This window comes from Leptinotarsa decemlineata, unplaced genomic scaffold, assembly GCF_025532065.1.
Source record: "Leptinotarsa decemlineata unplaced genomic scaffold, Ldec_3_MD MMD2_tig00026354_RagTag_RagTag, whole genome shotgun sequence".
NCBI classification, from domain to species: Eukaryota; Metazoa; Arthropoda; class Insecta; order Coleoptera; family Chrysomelidae; genus Leptinotarsa; species Leptinotarsa decemlineata.
Genome location: NW_027412702.1, coordinates 24,429,778 through 24,452,211, shown reverse-complemented (window position 1 = coordinate 24,452,211; position 22,434 = coordinate 24,429,778). Strand labels below are relative to the sequence as shown.

Here is a 22,434-nt window from a genome sequence, read left to right as displayed (position 1 = left end):
CTAATAATTCAACCTGTTGGATAACTACAAACTCACCAACTCGGTTTTACTTGTCCCAAGCACCTGAAGCATACATGATGACAGGCTTGAACATCGTGTTGTATAGAAAAATATTGTTTTTGAGATTGAGTTTTGAATTTCTATTGACCAGAGGATAGAGTTTAGCTATCCTCATCTGCACTTTGCTCTTGATATAATCAATGTGATTTGCCCAGGTGAGTCGGCGGTCTACCCAAAGACCTAGGTACTTGACTCGCGTTTTCCATTAAATCTTCCTGCCTGAAATCGTGACCCTTGTGTCTGGAAAAAACTTTACGTCTCCCCAAGTCTATCGCCAGAGTTTTTTCTGGATTCACTCGAATCTTCCAGTCAAGGTACCAGCGTTCGAGGTCGTCCAATGCGCGTTGCATGTAGACGACCGCCAACGCTCGACCCATGGAAGAAGCGAGGAGAGCCGTATTATCGGAGTGAAAGGAAACCTTCACGTGATCGAACCTAGGAAGGTCGCTCACGTAAAGGCTGACGTGCCTGACGGGAGACAGGGTTCTTTCAACTCGGACCTGAAATGTTCTGCCTTTCAGAAAGGACCTAATCCACCGGACCAGACCCCGAGGCAGATCGAAATCGAGCATTTTGTGTAGCAGGCGTTCGTGCCAGACTCGGTCGAAGGCTTTCGAAATATCCAGGGGACAAGATGGACTGTCTTTCTTTTGTTCAGCTCTGAGATGGAATTTTTGACTCGTGTCAGAGCCTGCAGCTCGTTGGAGTGTGCCCTCCTGAAGCCGAATTGTTCGTCAGGCAGAACATTTCGGTCATCAACTTTCGGAATCTGTTTGGGAATCATGACAACTGTGGCATGCTTCCATCTTCGAGGAAAGTATCTGAGAGTGATTGAGCTGTTGATAATATCCAGCAGGTATCTGATGAAGTTCTCCGGAGCTGCTTCAACAACCTGTTGTTGATTGAATCAATTCCCGGAGCCTTCTTGGGTTTCTAGGCCCTAATGTACCCCTCCAGTTCTTCCTCTGAAGCTAGACGGATCACATCGTCATCATTTTTCCTAAGGATGCGCCGAACCCAGTGTTCCAACCGAATATCACGGTTAATATCATCATCCGGATCAACGTTAAGTCGAAACTGACTCTCCATTGTATCTGCAAATGCCAATGCCTTCTCGGCGGGAGAGTAGCAGATGCCGCGCTGTCCGTGAAGAGGGAAGGGAGCGGTTTTCCCCTTCTCGAGCCTGCGGATGACTCGCCAGAGCTCATCATCCCCAGGTTCGAGCGATTCCAAACACTCGCTCCACCTCTCGTTTCTATAGTCAGTGATGGCCTGTTTAACCTGGTTGGCCATTCTGCTAGCCGCAGCCTAGTCTCCAGGGTGGAGAGTTCGCTGATAAACTCGTCTGAGTCGATTTCTCTCCCGGATAAGGTTCTTTATCCTGGGAGGAAACTCATTGTAGCTCCGCAGAGGACACTCTGTCCTGGTTGTGGCTCCGCAGTGGATAAATGCATGACGTAATCCATTTTGAGTTTATTCAGGTTGAAGCCTGGCTCCCTTCCCCTTTTAACTGGTGTTTGTCAGAAAGACAAACGGGTCATGACTGGTGTTTGATGGTGGCATGAAAGTCCTCAGACATCCATACCGCCCTTCGCTGTATACCCCTACCTGGCTGGGGTGAGATGGATGAAGATATTATTCATCTGTTAACGGAGGACATAGGGGCCTCATTCGACAGAGTGTCGGGACCTTCTATATCGGGAGGGTCGTCTACAGCGTAATCTATAGCTTCCCTGACTAACGGATTTTCGTGAGTTTCGGCGTAATCAAAAACTCGCCGGTTTCTCGACTGGATGGACTGCTGAATGGAAGGCAGCTTCAAATCTCTGCGGATGGCTTCATTCCGCACGAACCACGGAGCATTCACAATCATCTGTAGAATTTTATTTTGTAAAGATGGAGATGTTAGTCGGAGCCGCTTGTCCCCAAACACCTGAAGCATACATGATGACAGACTTGAACATCATGTTATAGATCGTGATTTTATTCTTTAGGCTTAACTTAGATTTTCTATTTATCAAAGGGTACAGGCTTGCCACCCGACCCTGGATCTTTGCCTTCACGCTTAACAGGTGCGGGTAAACAACGGCGATGACATCTTCCCTCACGAAGACGCCATCTATGTGATCGATAGAGAACTTAATCTTTGTAATTCTGGATTTACAATATTTTGGCTTCGTCAATTCGAACCTTTGGGTGACAACTTCAAAAATAAATACCAAATTTCATTTCACATGATATACTTGTATTCGTATCACTTCATCTCCTTATTGAAGATTATAATTCATACACTGAAGTCGTGTCGTAATGCAATAGTTACAAGCAACAAGCAATTAGTTTTATGATATACTTGACTATGAAATACAGGCACAAGCTATAGAAAATTGGCTAATCGAAAAAATTTCATCTTCTGACAATTGCGCCTAACCCAACTTTAGTATTGTTTTACCATTTCTAGTTTTGGCTTTTCTGCAAAAAAGTATGGATACATTTTCAGTTCATGTCCACACAGAACAAAATTTTATGAATGTACAATGAATCAGGCCCAGTCCAAAGTTACTTTCTTATCCTATATGCCTCTTGCACCTCAACTATAGTATTGGATAACAACATATTGACTTGGATAACAACATATTTTTTCAGTCGTTTACCATCGCGTAAGATTCATATATTGAATTTTATTGGTAAGTTACAAGCAACAGGCAGTCTTATGAGGTAATTATTTATTGTATTCTATTTTGCTACTTATTGACCTAGTTTAATACATGCAAACACCTTTTTTTATCAATTACATAACATGTAACTCTGTATTCCGCCACCGCCTTCAAAATAACATCTCTACGAATGAATCTCACAAACAGCCTCATCAGCTGGCAAGCCCCTAGCATTGATTCCTGTGACCTTGAATAACGACCCTCCTTTCTGTCCGGGGGAAAATTCCTTGAAATTAGCGCTGGTGACCCAAAGCTCATCCAAATTTGCTCCGCCAAACGCAACAGAAGTGATCTGATAATAAAAAAATATTATTAGATAATACTAGCTTATTGATTAATTATATCATACTGCAAATTTTGTGTTTTATTTCAAAACCTATGAAAGCTGTTGTATCAGAATCAAGTAACTCAGAGACAGGAGAAACAGTTTATATCTGATATATTTTTTATACAGGCTTTGTTAATTAACAGATTTTTTCAGTGATTGATATATAGCGTCAACATCAAGTGACCATGCGAACAACAGTACTGATACTCCCAGCCTAGTAATCGAAAATATTAGTAATGAAGATGTTTATCATACCCTAAAAGAATTTAAGCCTAAATTTACTGCAGGATCTGAGCAAATTCCAGCATTCATCATTAAAGATTGTACCTAAGCTCTGGTTGAATCACTAACAACTTTAATCAATATATGCCTGAAAACATCAATTGTACTATATGTACTATCTTTCGTTCGACAACAGTGTTGGAGGAAGTATTAAACAATGGCGGACGCAGCTCCAGCCGGTGGTCGTGGCGGTTTCCGTGGTGGATTCGGTGGTGGTAGTAGAGGAGGTGGCCGAGGGGGCCCCAGAGGTCGTGGACGTGGACGCGGTAGAGGCCGTGGTCGCGGAAAGGAAGACCAGAAGGAATGGGTGCCTGTAACTAAGCTAGGACGGTTGGTAAAAGATGGTAAGATCCGCTCTTTGGAGGAGATCTACCTGTTTTTTTTACCAATCAAGGAGTATGAAATCATCGATTTCTTCATTGGGTCAGAACTGAATGATGAGGTTTTGAAGATCATGCCTGTTCAGAAACAGACACGTGCTGGTCAACGTACTCGTTTCAAGGCTTTCGTAGCTATTGGTGATAGCAAAGGCCACATTGGTTTGGGAGTGAAGTGCAGCAAAGAAGTTGCTACTGCTATCCGTGGAGCCATCATCTTAGCCAAGCTTTCTGTCGTACCAGTTCGTAGAGGTTACTGGGGTAACAAAATCGGTCAACCCCACACAGTGCCTTGCAAAGTCACCGGAAAATACGGGTCTGTAACTGTACGTCTCATCCCAGCTCCCCGTGGTACTGGTATCGTTTCTGCTCCTGTTCCCAAGAAACTACTGCAGATGGCGGGTATCGAAGACTGCTATACATCAGCCAAGGGCTCCACTGGTACTCTGGGTAATTTCGCCAAGGCAACTTATGCAGCAATTGCAAAGACTTACGCATACTTAACGCCAGATTTGTGGAAGGAGATGCCTCTTACCAAGACACCCTACCAGGAGTTTGCGGATTACCTGTACAAAAATCACCGCAATGAATCTGCCGCAGCACGTACTGAAACTGCTTGGATCGTGTTTAACAGCAATGTAATAAAAACATTAAATATATATGTATTGTACTATCAATATGGAAAATGTCGAAAGTGTGTCCAATTTTCAAAAAAGGAGATAAAAAATTACAGACCAATTTCTATCATATCCAACTTTTGTAAAGTGTTTGAGATGCTCCTTGAGAAGACAATCTACTGTCATGTTAGCAACATTATTAGCCCCAATCAACACGGTTTCATGAAAGGACGTTCAACCATCACCAATCTTGTAACAGTCACTCAATGTATTGCGGAGGTTATTGATTGTCAGTCTCAGACTGATCTCATCTACACTGAGTTTTCTAAAGTGTTCGACAGACTAGACCATAGTATCCTGCTCAACAAGCTTTCGACTTTTGGGTTATCCAATAGCTTAATTACTCTCTTCAAATCGTATTTTTACAACCGTATGTAGTATTTCCAAATCAATGGCCTCAAGTCTGTCGAATATGTAGCCACATCTGGTGTACCAGAAGGGTCAAACCTAGGACCCCCACTGTTCAATATTTTCATCAATGATATCGAAGCTGAGATTGATGTCAATTTCCTTTTATACGCAGATGACTTGAAACTCTATTACAATATAATCTTTGCGAACGTCTCGCCCTGAATTTATATCGTGATGTTACATGGTGTCAGCAGAATAATCTATCTCTCAACATATTCAAATATAACTGCTCACTGAAAAGGAATCTGACATTACATAACTACGTCATAAACCTTCAAGTTCTGGAGCGTCCTGACACACTCACTGATCTAGGTGTTACTTTTGATTCATTCTTCTCTTTCAACAAACATATTGACACTACTCTCACAGCTGCTTATCGTATGTATGGACTCTTAGTTAGAAATACAAAAGACTTCGAAAAAGCTTCAACATTTACTTTATTTCACTTTTTTCGATCTAGGCTGTTGTGTGGAGTCCCTACTATCAGGTTCATATAAATCAACTAGAAGCCCTACAGAGGCGCTTCCTCAAATATATATCTTTTAAACTTAAAGGCAGGTATCCTTCTGTGGGAATACCCTATTATGAATTGCTTGAAACTCATAATTTTTGTAGTTTTGAGGTAAGGCGTAGATATTATTCGTTTCTTTTTTATTCAAAATCATAATAATATCATTACCTGCTCTTAATTATTACATGCTACATGCTACAATTTTTGGGTTCCTAGGTGGAATAGTGTCACCTTTTATCTCAACACTAAGCGAGCAAATATAATGAAAATATCCCCAATTTATACAATGTGCGATACCTCTATTTCTGTTAGTCGTGTCCTAGATATATTCAACTGCCCGATTGTACAAATCAAAAGACATTTCGTAGCTAACTGACTGTTCTGTTTTTATTTATTTTTTATATAGATTACGGAAGTACATATTTGTAAATGCTACTGTTTCTACCTATTGTGTAATTGGGTTCATCCTGTAGAATAGTGTGTAGAATGAATAAATAAATAAATAACATTATCCGGAGACCAAAGTTACAAGAAAGTCTATGACAATAAATATTCATTTTGAATCATTTTCTATATTTTGGTACATTTCAATGCGTTCAGTCATCAATTTGCTGACAAAGTAAGAGAAAATATTGTATTTTTTTCAATGTCGATGACTATGTTAACCACCAACAGAGTTTCATGGCTGCTTAGTCCCATCAGTCATATCGCTGGATGGAATAACGTCAAAGTCAATACAAGTGTCACAAACGTCAACAAGACAGATTATCAAAAACAATATACTCAGTACTCTAATCCATTCAATAGAGGTGATTGTTTTTTTGTTTGTTTCAGTGAAATAACTGTACCAAAATGATGTTCTGAAGAATGAATCGAAGGCCATAAGAGAAAAGGAGGGATAAGTTACTATTCGTGAAAATTCTCTACAGAATTTAAGACTCTTGCTGAATACATTTTACACATAATGTATACTCTTCAAAAGAAATCAATCACGATGAAATATTGAATGCTTGGAGATTGATCAACTCACCTGGGATGCTGGAAATTCTATAGTTTCTAGAAGTGTCTCAGGTCGTCTTGGATCAATTTTAATCACTTTTGAGCCTAAGAATATTGCTACCCATAAGTTGCCATCTGAATCAATTGTCATACCGTCAAACAAACATTCGTCGAATCCATGCTTTTCTCTGGTGAATATTGGTTGGAGGTTCGCTATAATAGAAAACACGATGTGACTATTTCCGTATTTTGAAAACATGAAATGTATTAGTTTTCGTTTCAAGAAGTATTTCATTGAAGTCGTAAAGGACCCTGGCGAGCTGAATATTTACTCGTATTTATACTTTCAGAGGATAGTCGGGATGATGATATGGATGGTGGTGGATCTGATGGTGGGAACAAAGGCGGGGTTTCCATGTAAATTATCTCTCCTGATTGGTCCTTACTTTTGCTGGGTCGTTCTGATTGGTCCACGTTGTTGACATGTATGATACTGGTAGGATGTCGATAGGAGTTGTATTCTAGTCTATGTATAGGTTTCTTGACTACTGGATACCTCATTTTGTTGACCAGTACGCCTTCTCTTTTCAGTTGAAATTGTTGAGATGCTCATTGATTTCAAGGGCCTTCCTGTATGAAGTGGTACGTAGTAATGCGTTGAATTAAACAGTTTCTTCGTATTTCATTTCGAGGTCATGTTCTCCAATCGCGAGTTTCTCCTGTTGCAACTATGCTTGTGTTCTTGTATCCTGGTGTTGATGCTGCTGTTGGTAGTTCCGACGTAAACTGAGCCACAGAAACAGGGAATCCTGTTAACATCGGCGGATGTCAGATGTTTTCTTTTGTCGTTGACCGATCTGATAGTGTTGTTTGGTTGATTAGCTGGCTCTTAAATGGTCCTGATGTTGTGACGTTCAAACAGTTTTTCGATGCAGTCCATGACAATGTAAGGCAAATAGACTCTGGTTGCCACTTCGTCATCAAAGTTGGAGTATTTCTTCTTCTAGGATATAGATTACATTCGATTTCTTGCGCTGTAGAGCCTGATCTAGATGACAAGGTTTTTCTTAAAGAAGATATGGTTCACAAATCCTGATGACACGATCAACAAGTGTTACAACATAATTAGATTTCAAACTAATGTTCAAAACTTCAATGTTCGGTTCAACCCAGTATCAATTGAATCAATCCTCGAATATGTTTCAGGATGTACTGTAGCTCACACTCCACCATTCCTCTGAGTGAAACTCTGTCAAAGATTGAAAACCTGATTTGGGTTATAACGATACAGGCAAAAAGTAGCTATTGGTCTTCTGGTTTATCATCTTCAAACACAGATGACACACTAGATCTTTCGACAGTCCAAGTATCTTCAAGTAATGATTCAAATGAGTGTCCTGTAAGAAAGTATGTTAGACAACATAACCTTCTCGTAGTTGAACAATTATTTAGTGACATTCTTCGAAGAATATTTCAATGCCTTAGTCCTGGCTCGGTCACTCTATACACCTGCACTAGAACCTACAGGATGATTCCAATATATCTGTGAACCAACATATATCTGCTCTTAGTTATTAACTCCTCCCGAAGGATTCAGTCCTTTACTCGCAATTAGGACTGTATAAAGGCAGGTTGACTTTTGGTAGCATCAAATCGGAGGTAATTCCCAGAATGTTGTTCAGTAAGAGTCTAATTTGTACAATCAGCAATATGCATATTGCTTCTGTATGTTCATGCGGAGACGAAAGAGGATTCGATAACTGTCCATGGTCGCTGACGTTGTGTTGCTGATAGCAACTCTTTACTGAAGAATTGTTCTTAGAAATATGCTTCAGGAGAAATTCAAAAAGTTGACTGAAAAACATTGAATACACTTCAACCCTCATAGAATATGGTTGCTGGTAGATACAATATGTGATTGCTCATATGGAGATTTCAGAATGTAAGCTGTATTCACTTCTAGTACTTCAGTACAAAAGTTTGTTATTAGCACACCATCTGAACTTCAATGAAAAAATTTCAATATCGGACACCGATGAGACATATTGCAATAAAAAAAATCGAACTGAACTCCAAACCAATCATCTACACATTTCTAGGTAATTTAAAGCATAACAAAATAATTCACTCACATAAAGTTCCTCGATTGATATCCAAATCGTACTGATCTACAGTTCCATTCATAGAGTCGATATAGTACATTTTTCCCAGTTCTTTGTTGAAAGCAATACCATTGGATATCCCAATTCCGCCCCTGTAGTTCTGGACCAAATTATTCTGAAAACTGTAAAGAGTTCCTTTGCCTGGAGGTATTCCATCAATAGTGGATGCATGTGCTCCCATAGTTCCTGTGACGAAAACAAAAAAGTGTTAAATCAATCTTTGATTTTGAAAATTGAGAGTCTGACTTTGTAACAGATACATTGGTTATTGATACTATGATTCACTTGTCGAGTCATTTTCCCATCTCATCTCATTAAACAGTTGAAGATGATCACTTGGTGATCGAAACACGCGTTGAGGTGTTGGAATAAACCTCCAGTAATATACAACATTTTTTAGTTCAAGCGATATGTATTTACTCGTCTAATCAAATGTTTTTGTGGGATTCATATTAGACCACAGTTACCAGCCTACTTTTCAACATTTAGCTCAATAATATTTCCAATACAGTCACAATTATAAACTAAAATATCGCTACCGATTTAGTAGAATTCAAATCAAAACTAACCTGACCAAAGTCTTCCACTTGAGTCACATTTTCCATCATTGAAGACATGGTCTGTTCCATGATCAACTTCATACAATTTCTTGAGGTTCAGCACAGTGTTACTCTCTCCATCCCAGGTTATGGTTGACACTGATCTATCAACGGTTATCACGAAATTGTCCTTTTTATCTTTGATTGGTATAATTATTGAAACATTGTGATTTCCTGAAATCAAGAATATAAAAGCAATTCAATGATAGATTGTAAAACTGAGAACAATTCAACAAGTCTTTGACTGATGTCCAAGCGAAGTCTACAGTTTAAACTGACTCGGGTGAGGCACTTATTGTTTTTTTTTTAATATTGGTAAGTTTTTCACACAAACATTTAGTAATTAATAATCCAATCGTAATAAAAATTTGATAATACTATACAGGGCTTTTCATGATGAGCGTTAATTAGCCGTTTCTGGCAAAATATTCAACGGATCAACCTGAAAATTTCACAGTATGACCTACACGCCTAAAATATTTCAGACGAAGCGGCGTTGTCGCTTCTACTATAAAGTAGCGGTTTCTTTAATTTTTCAAATGAAACACCCCGTATATAATATCATATTATGATTCATTATCACTTTGTCAACAAATTCATATACTGTTTCCCTATACCTATCTATTACCGTTTAGAAGATATAAATTAATTTCGATATTTTTCTTACCAAACATGAACTTTTATAAATGCTGATAATCTTGAACTCTCTTGCACTAAAACGATCAAATTTGAAATAGAGTGGAGTGAAACTATGAGGATCTTTACTCCGAGTCATATTTTCATTTGCCTCATACAGGGTCTTCAAAAAATGCAGATACTTTGATCTCTACTATTTTGAACCGTTTCAAATTTGATCGTTTTAGTGCAAGAGAATTCAAGATTATCAGCATTTATAAAAGTTCATGTTTGGTAAAAAAAAAATCGAAATTAATTTATATCTTCTAAACGGTAATAGATATGTATAGGGAAATAGTATATGAATTTGTTGACAAAGTGATGATGAATCATAATATGATATTATATACGGGGTGTTCTAATTGAAAAATCAAAGAAGCCGCTACTTTATGGTAGAAGCGACAACGCCGCTTCGTCTGAAATATTTTAGGCGTGTAGGTCTTATTGATTTATGCATACTGTGAAATTTTCAGGTTGATCCGTTAAATAGTTTGTCAGAAACGGCTAATTAACGCTCATCATGAAAAGCCCTGTATACAGTATGGATATCTATTTGCATAAAAATTCACATACAGTGATAAATCAGTTTAGAGATCAGAGAAAAAATTATAGGACACAAAAATCAGACTGATGACGAAAATATGTTAAGTCCATTCTTCTAGGGTTCGATGATAACATCTAGTTCACGATAATATTGAATTCCGAGATTCAGTTGTAGTAAAAGTTGATAGTCTGGAACATCGAAGAAAGGATGGGGATTTGTCTCTCTTTTATAGATACTTTTAGGACAGGTGTTCAAGCGACTTGGACATTTAATTCCACCAAGAGCGGTACATATCAGAAATTCTTGACGGGCTGTGGCTGCTCATCGTTTTTAGGTTTAACTCAGTACACCTCGAACTCCACTGTTCAAGAACTCTTTCATTTGGAGAACTGCGTTTATGTGAAATAAACTTTCTGATTGATTTAATCACCAGGGATTCAAATCCGCTTTTAGAGCGCCTGTCACATAAAAATTTGTTGTCATCTTATGCGTCTCTATTGACATAATAATTTAGCTAAATTATTGATATGTAGAAATTTCATTCCTGTCGCAAGTTTTGCTCCGAAATAAAATGAAACTGTAAGAAAAATCTCAAATGGAAAAACTTGAAGGCATAACTTCAACATCAAATTCAAAAAGATCATGTGAAAATTACTACAAAAAATATATCGGACAGAGATTCCTTATTCTGGTAAATTCCTTTCTTGAAAGACCACTTTAATTCAACTTGAGATTCATGTAAATATTATTTTTATCTTCTTTTAGTAGATCAGTACTCTTGAAGTTACACGAAATGAAGAAAATATAAATATGTTTCGGTAGGCATTTTTAGAATGTTCTAATTGATGACGTTGATACTGATTTCATATGGTTTTATGAATAGGTTGAAGGTTGGGATATTTCAAAAAGTTTTTTATAGTTTTATTTCAGAAGATACAATTGAGTTCAGAATTATTTTTTTTGGTTTCGTACCAAATTACATGATTACGTGATGATTGCTACTTGAGTTCAACGATTATTCAGATAAACCTCAGAGTTGGGTTGATAAATAACAAAAACACTTCAACATCTGGCGATAAGCAATTTCCAGGCCCGGACGCGGCTACGGTTGATCAAAGAATTCAAACTTTCACGGCCGGAGATAACTGTGACGAAACATTTTTCCAGGTTTTTCAGCCATGGTCTGCGAGTTTTTATGTCTGACGTTTCGTCTACCACTGCGGTAGACATCATCAGAGGCAATGTGGTAAAGATTGAAGTGCTCGAGTAGTTCTCAACGTCTCTCTACTCGACGAAAGACTATCCTGCGAGTTCCTGCGTTTCTTTCGAAGGAGAAAGATTCTCGAATTTCTACTCGAGAACTTCGACCGTTACCTCATCGCCGCATTAGTAAACTAAACGGCAGGTATGAAAACTCACAGTCCAAGGCCAAAAAAAAAACAAAAAAAGCTTTGACGCGACTACTGTTGTCAGTAGCATCCTCAACAGGACTAGGACTTATACAGGACAGGAAAAAAATTCGAAAAAACAATTTTTTTTTCAACATTTTCTCCTTGCAGCTCTATACAGTTGTCCCAGCGACATTCAATAATTTCAATATCGTTTTTATAATAAGAATTGCCACTGATCCATTTTACAAGTTTGGGAATGGAAAATAATCCGAAGGGGCTTAATCTGGCGATTAGGATGCTTGAAATAGCAATTCAAACTTTAATTTTGGTAATTGCGATGAAGGATTTGTGTTGCACACATCTTTCTCATGTCCAAATCTTCAGATAATATACGATATATCGAACTTTTTGAAATACTCACTAAGTCTGCTAGCTCGCGCACTTTCAGTCGACAATCATTCAGTACCGTTTCTGGAGCCGTCACCTCATTAGGTCGACCACTGCAATGCTCGTCTTAGCAGCTCGTACGGGCTCGTTTAAGCTCTGCTATCCAATATCTTACTATTGTGAAAGAAGAAGCAGACTGACCCAGTGTAGAATCCAGTTCAGCTTTCATATTGGTTACAATAGCTCCAAAGTAAGTAGGTCTATTCAACCCTTCACCGTAAGCATTTTTACGTTTCCTACACCGTGAACGCTACTTGTTGCGCTGACAAGCTAGGAAATGTATTGAGTGCCAAACACTCCGTTCCCTAGATCTAGATAGTGGGTGCAACGCCACGTGCTTTATTATTTCGCGCGTTTTTTTTGCTATGGTGCCAGTAAGTCGTTCACGTACAAGTTAGAAAAGTTATTTCACATATTTTGTTTGTTTTGTGAAGGTAGGCTTGTCAAGATGAATCAGGGCGGAGAAGAAACTGTATAAACGTTTGATAGTAATATCAGAATAATTGATATAGACAAAAACAAATTCATTTTGAGAACCAACATCGAAAGAGATGTAGATATTACTGCAATTGGATTAATAACTTTCCTAAAGCTACTTGCACAGAGTGGATTGTAAACAGAACATATCCTGAAATAAAAACCTACAGTATCGAAAATATTGGGTTTGTCAGCACAATGCTAAAAATAAGAAAACAAAAACAAGCAGCGTTAGGAAAAGAAACAGGAACTGTGGCGCTTAAATCTTTATTGAGGTTAAAAATGAAAGCAAATTAAAGATGCAGGGATCCCTTGCCAAAAATTTCAATAAGTCGAAACTAATAGCTACCACTTCAAGTGATGAAATATGTGAAACTCTTGCCAATATCCAAGTAAATCATATGAAACGATCAATTTATCATTTGTATGAACAATGAATGTACGTACGCTGAGAGAAATTTTTTGCTATGATAGAGAGATTTTTTTACAGCAGCAAAACCGTTATAGGAAAGTGATTTTTCGCCACCAAAAAGGAGAAGAAGACGTATTTTGAAGAGAAAGGAACAAGACGTTTATAAGCGAAGAGCCGTTTTGCTATATTGTGGTAACGTCCTCAAGGCTAAGAAAATCGAAACTATTGAAAATATTCAGTCGTTTGCTAATATCTGCACAAGCATTTGTAATTTTAAAAAACGAGAAGGATAAAAGTCCAACCTACTTCTATTGCACGCCGGGCAAGTAGAAGTTTACATGCTGGCGCTAGAGCATGCTAGCTAGAGCTAGAGGCCTTCAAAGTTTTAAGAAACAAAAATAAGAGATCAAAAAAGAAGAGATCATTAGGTAAAAATATTGAGCCTAATCAACCAAATGCTATCAGCCATGTAAACATTAAAATGTGCTACCTGTATACATATTTCTGCATTTATTCATATATTATTAACCTAACCTAACCTAACCTATTACACAATGTTACCTACTGTCAAAATATATGTAAATGACACATTAAATTGATATTATACATCACAAATTATCACCCAACTTGTTTCTATTACTTTCAGAAAAATCCTACTACCTACTATCACCACTATGACCTACTCTCAGGCATTTTGAGTATCAATCACGAATTGTTGCGTCCATCGTCTTGAAACGGAGAGCTTGATACGCAGTACATTTCCTGGCTCGTCAACGCAACCAGTAGCGTTAACGGTGTAGGAAATGTAAAAATGCCCACCGTAACCCACAAGGCTTTAGTGTGGCTCACACCTATTCACATTAAACCAAATAAACCCAGGTTCTTTACGAAGCCGATTAGTTTGTATAGTGGGTAGTCTTTCAGATCAGATGGTGAGAGTACGGCTCTGCCAAACTCTAAAAACCTGATTCGGTCCCCAGCGGGGCAGGCACAAAGTATGTGCTCTGGTGTCTGTTTCATAATTTTCCACACAGAGGCGACATACTATGTCTTCCGACAGTACGAGTCTCTGCATATGATGATTCAAATAACAGTGACCTGTAAGAAGGCCTGTTAAACATCGTAGTTCATCCTTACTGTGATCCAACTACTGTTTGGTATCAAGCCTCGAAGGGTAAATAAACGCCTTGGAGTGAGCCAATTCTGGAAGATTCTGCCAGAAGTCCATAAATCTTCTTGCCATCCAGGTGTTCAACCATTGTTTGGCAAAGCCTGAAATGATGCCAATGACAGGTTCTGGTCCGATGAAACTGCTTCCAGCACCCTCCTTCGCGAGGGAATCGGCAGCCTCATTGCCTTCCAGGCCAGTATGGCTAGGAATCCACACCAGAGGCAATCTGTTGAATCTTTCTATCGAGAAGAGTCGTTTTTGGCAATTTGCTACCAATTTAGACGTTGCTCGGTGGAAGCCAAGAGCTTCCAACGCCGCTTGACTGTCCGAGAATATTTTTATTGACTTCTGTATGAGGTTGGATTCTTTCAATCTCTCCGCACACAATTCAATAGCGAAAATTTCCGCTTGAAATACACTCGCATAGGTTCCTAGGCAGGTTGATATCTCTGTCTTGGGTCTGCGACTGAAAACACCTGCACCAAAACCGGAAGGTGTTTTTGATCCATCTGTGAACCAACAACTATCTGCTCTTAATATTTCTTCTCCCGGAGGATCCAATCCTCTCTACTCGGGAACAGTACTTTATAAAGCACTTCGTATTTGACAGTTGGAGGCATAAAGTCAGAGGTCATTTCCAAAATGCTGTGACTTCCAATGTCAACCAACAGTCTGTTGCACTCTGCATTTAATTGATTTGTGTAATTGGCAATGTACATAAGTATGTATACAGTCCATCTAGCCTCTCTCTCCAGAAAAATGTGGAGAGTTAGATCTAGAAGGATCTCCATTGCCGCTGACGGTGTGGTACTGATGACACCAGTGATAGCCAGACAAGCCTGTCTCTGTGAGCCAGAGAGCTTCGCTTGGGCCGTTTTCTGTAAAGCCTTCGGCCACCAGGCAATTGCACCATAAGTGATCATTGGTCTGACAATCATCACGTAAATCCATTGAATTTGTTTGGGACCTGACCCCCAAATTTTTCCACAAATCCTTCGACTTGTCCATAGGGATAGTCTGGCTTTGTGTAAAATTTTTTCCAAGTGAACGTTCCAGGTGAGTTTTTCATTAAGGACAATGCCAAGATATGTCACCTCCGTTCCAAATGGAATGACCTCCCCATTGAAGGAAAGTGGAGTTGGATCGTCCAATTTTCCCTTCCTGGTGAAGGAAATTATCACAGTTTTGCTGGGGTTGACAGACATCTGCTCCCTCAGGCACCAACTTTGAACAACGTCCAACGTTGTACCCTTCCCGACGTGGACCTTGTCAAGATGACAAGGTCATCTGCATAAGCTTGCAGATATGCTTTTTTTCTGTCGAGGGCATCATATTGGTTGGGCTGAGGCCTTTCAAATGAAAGTATTGTACCACACTACGATGACCAATTTTCTTCATTTTCACAAATTCACCGAAAACGTTCGCTATTGATGGCTGCCAAACGAATATTAAACAACGCAGCGTCTTCAAACTTGAAACATATGCTTTATAGATTGTGTACTTTCTAATACAGTGATATTTTTCAAACAACTACCGCCATTTCTAGGTCAGGCCGGGTACTTATGGGACCATTGTCATACTCAAATTCGGGTATAATGTACGGAAATGTCGAAACAAAATCGTGGAAACAGATTAGGTTGAATTGTGGCAAACTTGTCTGGTTTTGAATACGACTGAATGGTATAAAAAATTGACTTCAGTTTTTTGGTTCAGAAGATATACCGATAAAACCAAAATTTTCAAAAATTCATTCTTTGCTATATCTCTTGTGATGCAGATACATTGGAAATATTTCCATACTTTGCCACAAGGACTTTCATGTCAGAGAGATAGCGAAACGCCGAACCAGTGGGAAAAGAATCGCACAGTGGCTTGTGTATGGCGACCGTCGCCACGCCAGCAATTGGTTTTACGTGTGGCTATAGATCTGTTTAAATCTGTTTGAAATATGTTTTTCCGTTAACCAGCTGTCGCACCCCTACGAACGACAACCCTCAGAAGTCGAAACTTGTGCGAGTTAAAGACTAACGAGGTCTTACCTTTTAACGTGTGATTCCCAACATGGGTTGGACGATCGCAAGAGAAAATCGATCGTTCAGCCTGAGGCTTGAACCACCGACCAACACGGCGGTCGATTTAAGTGAATGAACAAAGCACCCACGTCGAACTACCCGGCTACCGTTCGACCATGTTAAAATAGAACCTGTATTATTTGTAGCAATTCTTTGATCAACAATATATTTTGATGTTCAACGTGTAAATGTTAATTGTTTTTTTCATCACATACATGTAATCCCTCCATTATGTACCACAGCTGATTCTGTGAAAACCCTTTTTTGAAAATCAGTCATGGTACATAAAAGGATATATTACTTGATGCATATGATTATCACAGTCGTAATAAAACAATAATACTTCATTTAAAACTCGTGAAGTTACCGTAGAGAAAATCATTATTTCTAACTAATTTCACAGTTTTACATGAATATTTTGCCTCCAAAAAAATGCAGGTCATTATTCAAAATTCCAAAGTCGAATGTGGTCCAAGTCACACGAGAACCTAATTAAAAGTTCACGTGAAAAAGTTCAATTAGACTTTCAAAATCTCTTTACATAAAGAAGAAACAGTGCGAAATAGAAAAGGAAATTTTCCAGTTCTTCCCATGAATTTCTTAAAACCCAAGCCTTAAGTAATTATTTGTATCTCTACGTTGAATTCTTCTTACGTCGAAATAATTGATAGTATGCATTTGATAATGATCTTTTTTTTTTCTAATGGCACACTTTTTTTTGTTAATCTATAAAAAATCCAAAGGACCCTCACCTATAACTGCGTTAGTCAACTTCCTTGTAGACGGCACGTATTTATGAACGCTGTGCTTATGAAAATCGAGAAAATAAAGGCACTGATTTTTAATATCCCAATGTGGGCCTTCCAGAAGAGAGAAACCTTCCAATATCACTTCTACATTTGGTGCCATTTTGTAGATACGTCAAGTCGCGTGAACTTCTATAAACTGTTTCGATTCGTTCAGTATTCACAACAAATTGTTTGATAATTTTATTAGATTAAATGTGAAGTATTCAGCTCATAGATGCTTTCGACCGTATACAGAAAACAACTACATGCGATAAAATTGATGCGTGAACTACTATACAGGTCGTTCTTTTTAGCTAATCCTCCTAACACTATTTCTATCTGGTAAACGGTAAGACTTACAAGGTCGGTTGAATCGGGCAAAACCTCACTATTTTCGAAAACTAGAACAATCTCTCTTCAGATGGAGAATTTTAGTGGTAGTTTTTGAAATATTCGCCAAAAATTATAATTGTAGAATTTTGTTTATTTGCTCTACCGCTTCATATTTGTTATAATCTGATATATTCCATTTGCAATTCGACTTTTCATTCATTAGATTTCATCATCAACTTTTTTTAAACAGACATTCATTGTTTGAAAATCTGTTAAAATCTGTTTTTTTCGTTAATCAGCCTTTGCCCCTATACGAACTACAACTCTCAGAAGTTGAGAAACTGTGCGAGCTAAGGACTAACGAGGTCTTACCTTTTAACGTGTGATTCCTAACATGTTATTACATAACTGAATTTTTTTATCAAAGTGACTACACGAAAGTCGATGAAAGAAAATAGAAGTATGTCCTTACCAATAACTGCTTTAGTCAGCTTCTTCGTAGATGGCACGTATTTGAAAATACTGTGATTATGAATATCGACAAAATAAAGACACTGCTTCTCAATATCCCAATGAGGTCCTTCCAAAAGTGAAAACCCTTCAAGAATTACTTCTATTTTTGATGACATTTTATATGTAATGCACAGTAATGCACTGACTTGGATTGTTTACTTCAAACCTGATTTGTTTGAGAATTTATATTTGGAATGGTTATTACAATTGAGTGAGCAGAGGCGTCCACACATGCAGCAAATATATTCGACAAAATATACATGAGAAATCAGGAATGTATTTGTAAATAAATTTAAATAAATGTGAATAAATATACACATGCTTTACATTATAGCATAAAAATAGTTAGAAGATAAAGTTTTGCTGTATTACGATCATCAAAAATCAGGCAGGTAATTTTCAGGGCAGAGAGGGTAGAGAAATTAACAGTTTTTGGTATGCAGCATAACAAATTACCAAATAAAACGAATATAGCAATAGATTCAAAGTTGATTTCATCAGTCTGGACTTCCATTGTCTATTATCATTAGGAATCTAAGAAACTCTGGCCAATGAAGAAGCCCCGAGTCATAGTATGGAACCATGGGAATACAGAACTAGTCACCTTTCTGAAGCACATCAACAACATAAGACCTTCCATCACTTTTATAATGGAGAAGGAAGCCCACAACGAATTGCCATTCTTGGACGTATTGGTGAAAAAGACCGACACTAAGTGGGAAACATCTGTATACCGAAAATCCACTCACATGAGGCATTACCTGAATCACGAATCAACCTCCCTCAATCTACCAAAAGAGGAAATCATCAAGACTCTAGTGGATCGAGCTTTCGGGCTCTGTATTACGGTGGAAAATCTCGAAAAGGAACTGGGCATCATCAAAAAATATCTTCAGTGGAATGGTTACTCCAAAGTGATGGTTCAACTAACTGATTTTGGCTAGAAGACAGCAAGAGCCTCGCAAGGAAGAGAATCCGTCACAACCAGTACTTGTACTTTCCTACGTCAGAGGATTATCGGAAAGGATAGGAAGAATTGGGTCCAAATACAACATCAGAGCCTTCTTCAGATCCGGAAACATCATCCGTAGCTGCCCCATAAAAACCAGGCCACCAAACGAGGACTGTGATTTCAAAAATTGCATTTACCGCATACTATGTGAGTGCCGCAATTCTTATATCGGTGAAACTGGGAGGCCATTGAAAATCCGCATTGCTGAGCACAAAAAACATACAGCAAGGAGAAATCGGCAAATCGGTAATAGCAGAGCATGTTTGGACTCATCAACAAAACATCAAGTGGTCCCAAGCCGAGATCATCCACAGGAAGGAACACTGGTTCAGGAGGAAGTTCAAAGAAGCTGCATATATGTTGCAGTGGTGACAAATATTGTGTTGTCCAACGACACATTCAGCCAAGTTAGTGTACATATACGCAACATATATAAACATATGGAAACCAAGTAAAAATCGGTTCAACTCCGCCTAACAGTGATTTCCCGCTGAACCGGTGAAGCGTAGAGATGGAAAAAGGGATAGGTGAAAGCTCTCTGTAGTCGCTTTCATTTCGTATCTTGATTATTTCATTCGTTTCAGTTTTTCATTCTAATTTTATTTGTTTTTTCATAGATTTCGAATCATAGTAGAATCATATTAGACAATGGAAATCCGAACTAATGAAATTAACCACGAGACATTGTCAACCACTTTCAAACAAGGATTCAGAGTTGTTCCAAACGGATAGCCGTGGAAAATGCCGAATCGGGTTGAATTTTACTCTTCCTTTTATTGTCCATGTATTTTTCAATGAATTCAAACTTCATCATCATCTGTTTCAGATATTCAGCTCAATACTTATTCTGCAGGTCCTTCTCAATCCACAAAAGAGGATTGTGCAATCGATATTAATGAAATTCCTGATCTTTCGAACATTTTCCCTTCATATTTAATTGTAGCTAGGGATGAAATTGAGCTATATTTTCAATTGAAAGTGGAATTTCTGTTTGAACATTCCAGAGGTTGTTTGTTCAGCCAGCAGCCATTTTATTAGCAGGGAAAGTTTGGTTGATCTTTACCAGTCTGGAGAGCTATGAAAGAGCATTTCTGTTGGAAGTAATCATATCATGGTCATATACACAAGAATGAAATCCAATAGACCCATTTCCTAATCTGATTCCGTACCAAATATTTTGGTTCAGGCCCTATATAGGGAGTTGAGAATCCGTATCTGGCACACTCGTTAATTACAGTCAGTTCATTCCTGTCCTCCAGTTTCCTCACTTCCTCTCGATATTACCAGTTCAGTCTTTATGTCTGTTTTGGGTTCGTCAGTGCCCCTAGAATAGTCTGTCTGTGAAAATATTGATCCGGTCATTTTGTTAATGTTAGTCATATAATGGCTCTCTGTCCTCAAAATTTGGAGTTCCCATTCATTCTACGTCATCCAAGTTTCTAGTACAATTCAGACCAAGAAATGAAATTGTTGTATGTTTTGTTATTTAAAATTCCACTGAGGAATATAGAGGAGTCAAAGGTAAGTTGACCAGATTTCGAATCGAAAAATAACCAGTTTTGAAATCGAGACGAGGTTTGATAGAAACAGGTAAATTTTATCATGATGCCGTTTTTTCTTTATCATTTCTGAGAGAGCTCTTGGCCCTTACAATGATGATAGATAGATAGCTGGACTAATGTGACATGGAAAATGTACATATCTCTGATATGGATTAACTGATTTTCGAGACAGGCACTCTTTGGGGAAACTGACAATTCCACCTATTATGGTCTTCAAAATGTTGCATAGCAACACTGATGACTACTCAAGATGGAGATCTTTCGGAAGAAGTTCCTGTGAGAAACGGGAAAGCCTCTTATAAGCAGCGCTATGCTGACGTACTTAGCATCAAAACCAAAAACCGTACGAGTAAATTATCCAAGTTCATCTTCAGTCTGAATATCCTATTCATGATATTCCTCAGTTCCTCAATTAACTTTCGCCGAACTCACACAGATTCTTTGTTTTTCAATGTATGAAATGTTCAATGCTACCTACACCACTGCATGGTCGTATAGTAAATCACGTGAGTTCAAGTGTTTACTTTATAGTTTGAAAATTATTTTATTGCTTGAATATTCAAATTTTCTATCTCATTAAAAAGCTGTTTAATGATTTTTACTACGATAATTTCGGTAAAAATCGAGTGTAAAACTATTTGTCATGTCTTACTCCTACTGAATCAAATTCTCAAACTATGACGATTTTTCAACATATTTCTATAAAATACTTCAGTCAGTTCTGAACAACAACTTGATGGAAAAGAAAAGTTTAGGATTTCTACTTCATACAAGAAATATGTTGTAATTTTCCAAAGAAAAGAAAAATCAATGAATTTCAAAATGATGTGTAGTTCATACAAAGACACAAATCGACAGAAAAAGCTCGAAACAACTATAAAAATTGTTGAAATCTCCCATCATTTCTTTGGAAGATTTACAAATTTTGAATGAAGAAAAGAGTTGAAAGGCAAAAACTTTCTTTTCCAAAAATTATTCCTTCATAAAAATGTACCCCTTTCGAATTGAAGGAAATTCTTTGTTCCTCTTTTATATGCTACATCGTGTAGCAATCCTGCGAATAATATCTGATTCAATTCCATAATAGTATAATTCAATATCAATAGAAAAGTAGTTGTTTCCAAAGTATTTTTCTTTCGTGTAATTCCATGTGCATATGAAAGTGATTGTGACGAGATGACTTTTTTATTCAGTTTGTGCCTGAAAGTTACTTCTTTGCATGAACTGCACATATTTGTATAGAGAACTGCGTTTATGTGGAATAAACTTTCTGAGAAATTTATTTCAAAAGAATTTGATCTCCAGCTATTTAAATCCAATATGAATCCCTACTTTCGCACAGGCACCACTCTTGAGCGTCTTAAAAATTTTCCTGAAGTGCTGTGTAAATTTTGAAATCAATTGCTTCCTTCTTTTCTTTGGGAGATTCTCACACTTTCTTGTATGAGAAGAAGAAAGCCAAAACCTGTCTTTCCTAAAAATTAATATCTTCTAAAAATATACGTCTTTTGATCCAAACATAGTAATACTAAATTCTTATGCGTACTACTTTTATTGCAGAAGACTACATCAAGGTGAGATAATGGGAATTATAGCCGTACTTATCAGCAAAAACCCATAAATGTTAACATAGTTCTATTGATAAGCCATCATTCAATTCGAACGAGTTAAAAATAAGCTACGCCATCGAATAATTATATAATCCGAATCTGACCGTGAAGCATAATTAAAAACCACTTATGTTAGTAATTTGCAGTCGTTATTTATGGAATCATATCGTTTGTAATAATTTTCTAAAACTCACACTCCAAACAATAATCATTTTCAGAAATGTTATTTGCTTCTCTGCGTATTTTCTAGTTAGAGATTAGAATTACAAAGAATAGTTTACAGTCTAAATGATCAAATGGTAAAGAG

At 37.8% G+C, this 22,434-nt stretch overlaps 2 protein-coding genes across 3 annotated transcripts; one reads left to right on the top strand and one right to left on the bottom strand.

The window, feature by feature from the left end:
- Positions 1-2,768: 2,768 nt before the first annotated feature.
- LOC141486481 (regucalcin-like) lies at positions 2,769-18,103 on the bottom strand. Of its 2 annotated transcripts, none has more exons than XM_074184547.1 (5): positions 17,903-18,103; positions 9,091-9,294; positions 8,492-8,707; positions 6,391-6,572; positions 2,769-3,066 (listed from the first exon to the last, which is right to left on the bottom strand). In XM_074184547.1, exons 1-5 carry the CDS (start codon positions 18,057-18,059, stop codon positions 2,899-2,901), a joined length of 927 nt encoding a protein of 308 aa, XP_074040648.1. In that variant the 5' UTR covers positions 18,060-18,103; the 3' UTR covers positions 2,769-2,898. The 2 variants fall into 2 exon arrangements, with proteins under 2 accessions (XP_074040648.1, XP_074040647.1); XM_074184546.1 differs by lacking the exon at positions 17,903-18,103 and adding an exon at positions 17,062-17,275.
- Positions 3,497-4,816, top strand: LOC111517451 (small ribosomal subunit protein uS5-like). The gene has a single exon (XM_023173610.2). The coding sequence runs from the start codon at positions 3,542-3,544 to the stop codon at positions 4,814-4,816; it is 1,275 nt and encodes a 424-aa protein (XP_023029378.1). The 5' UTR covers positions 3,497-3,541.
- Positions 18,104-22,434: the final 4,331 nt, after the last annotated feature.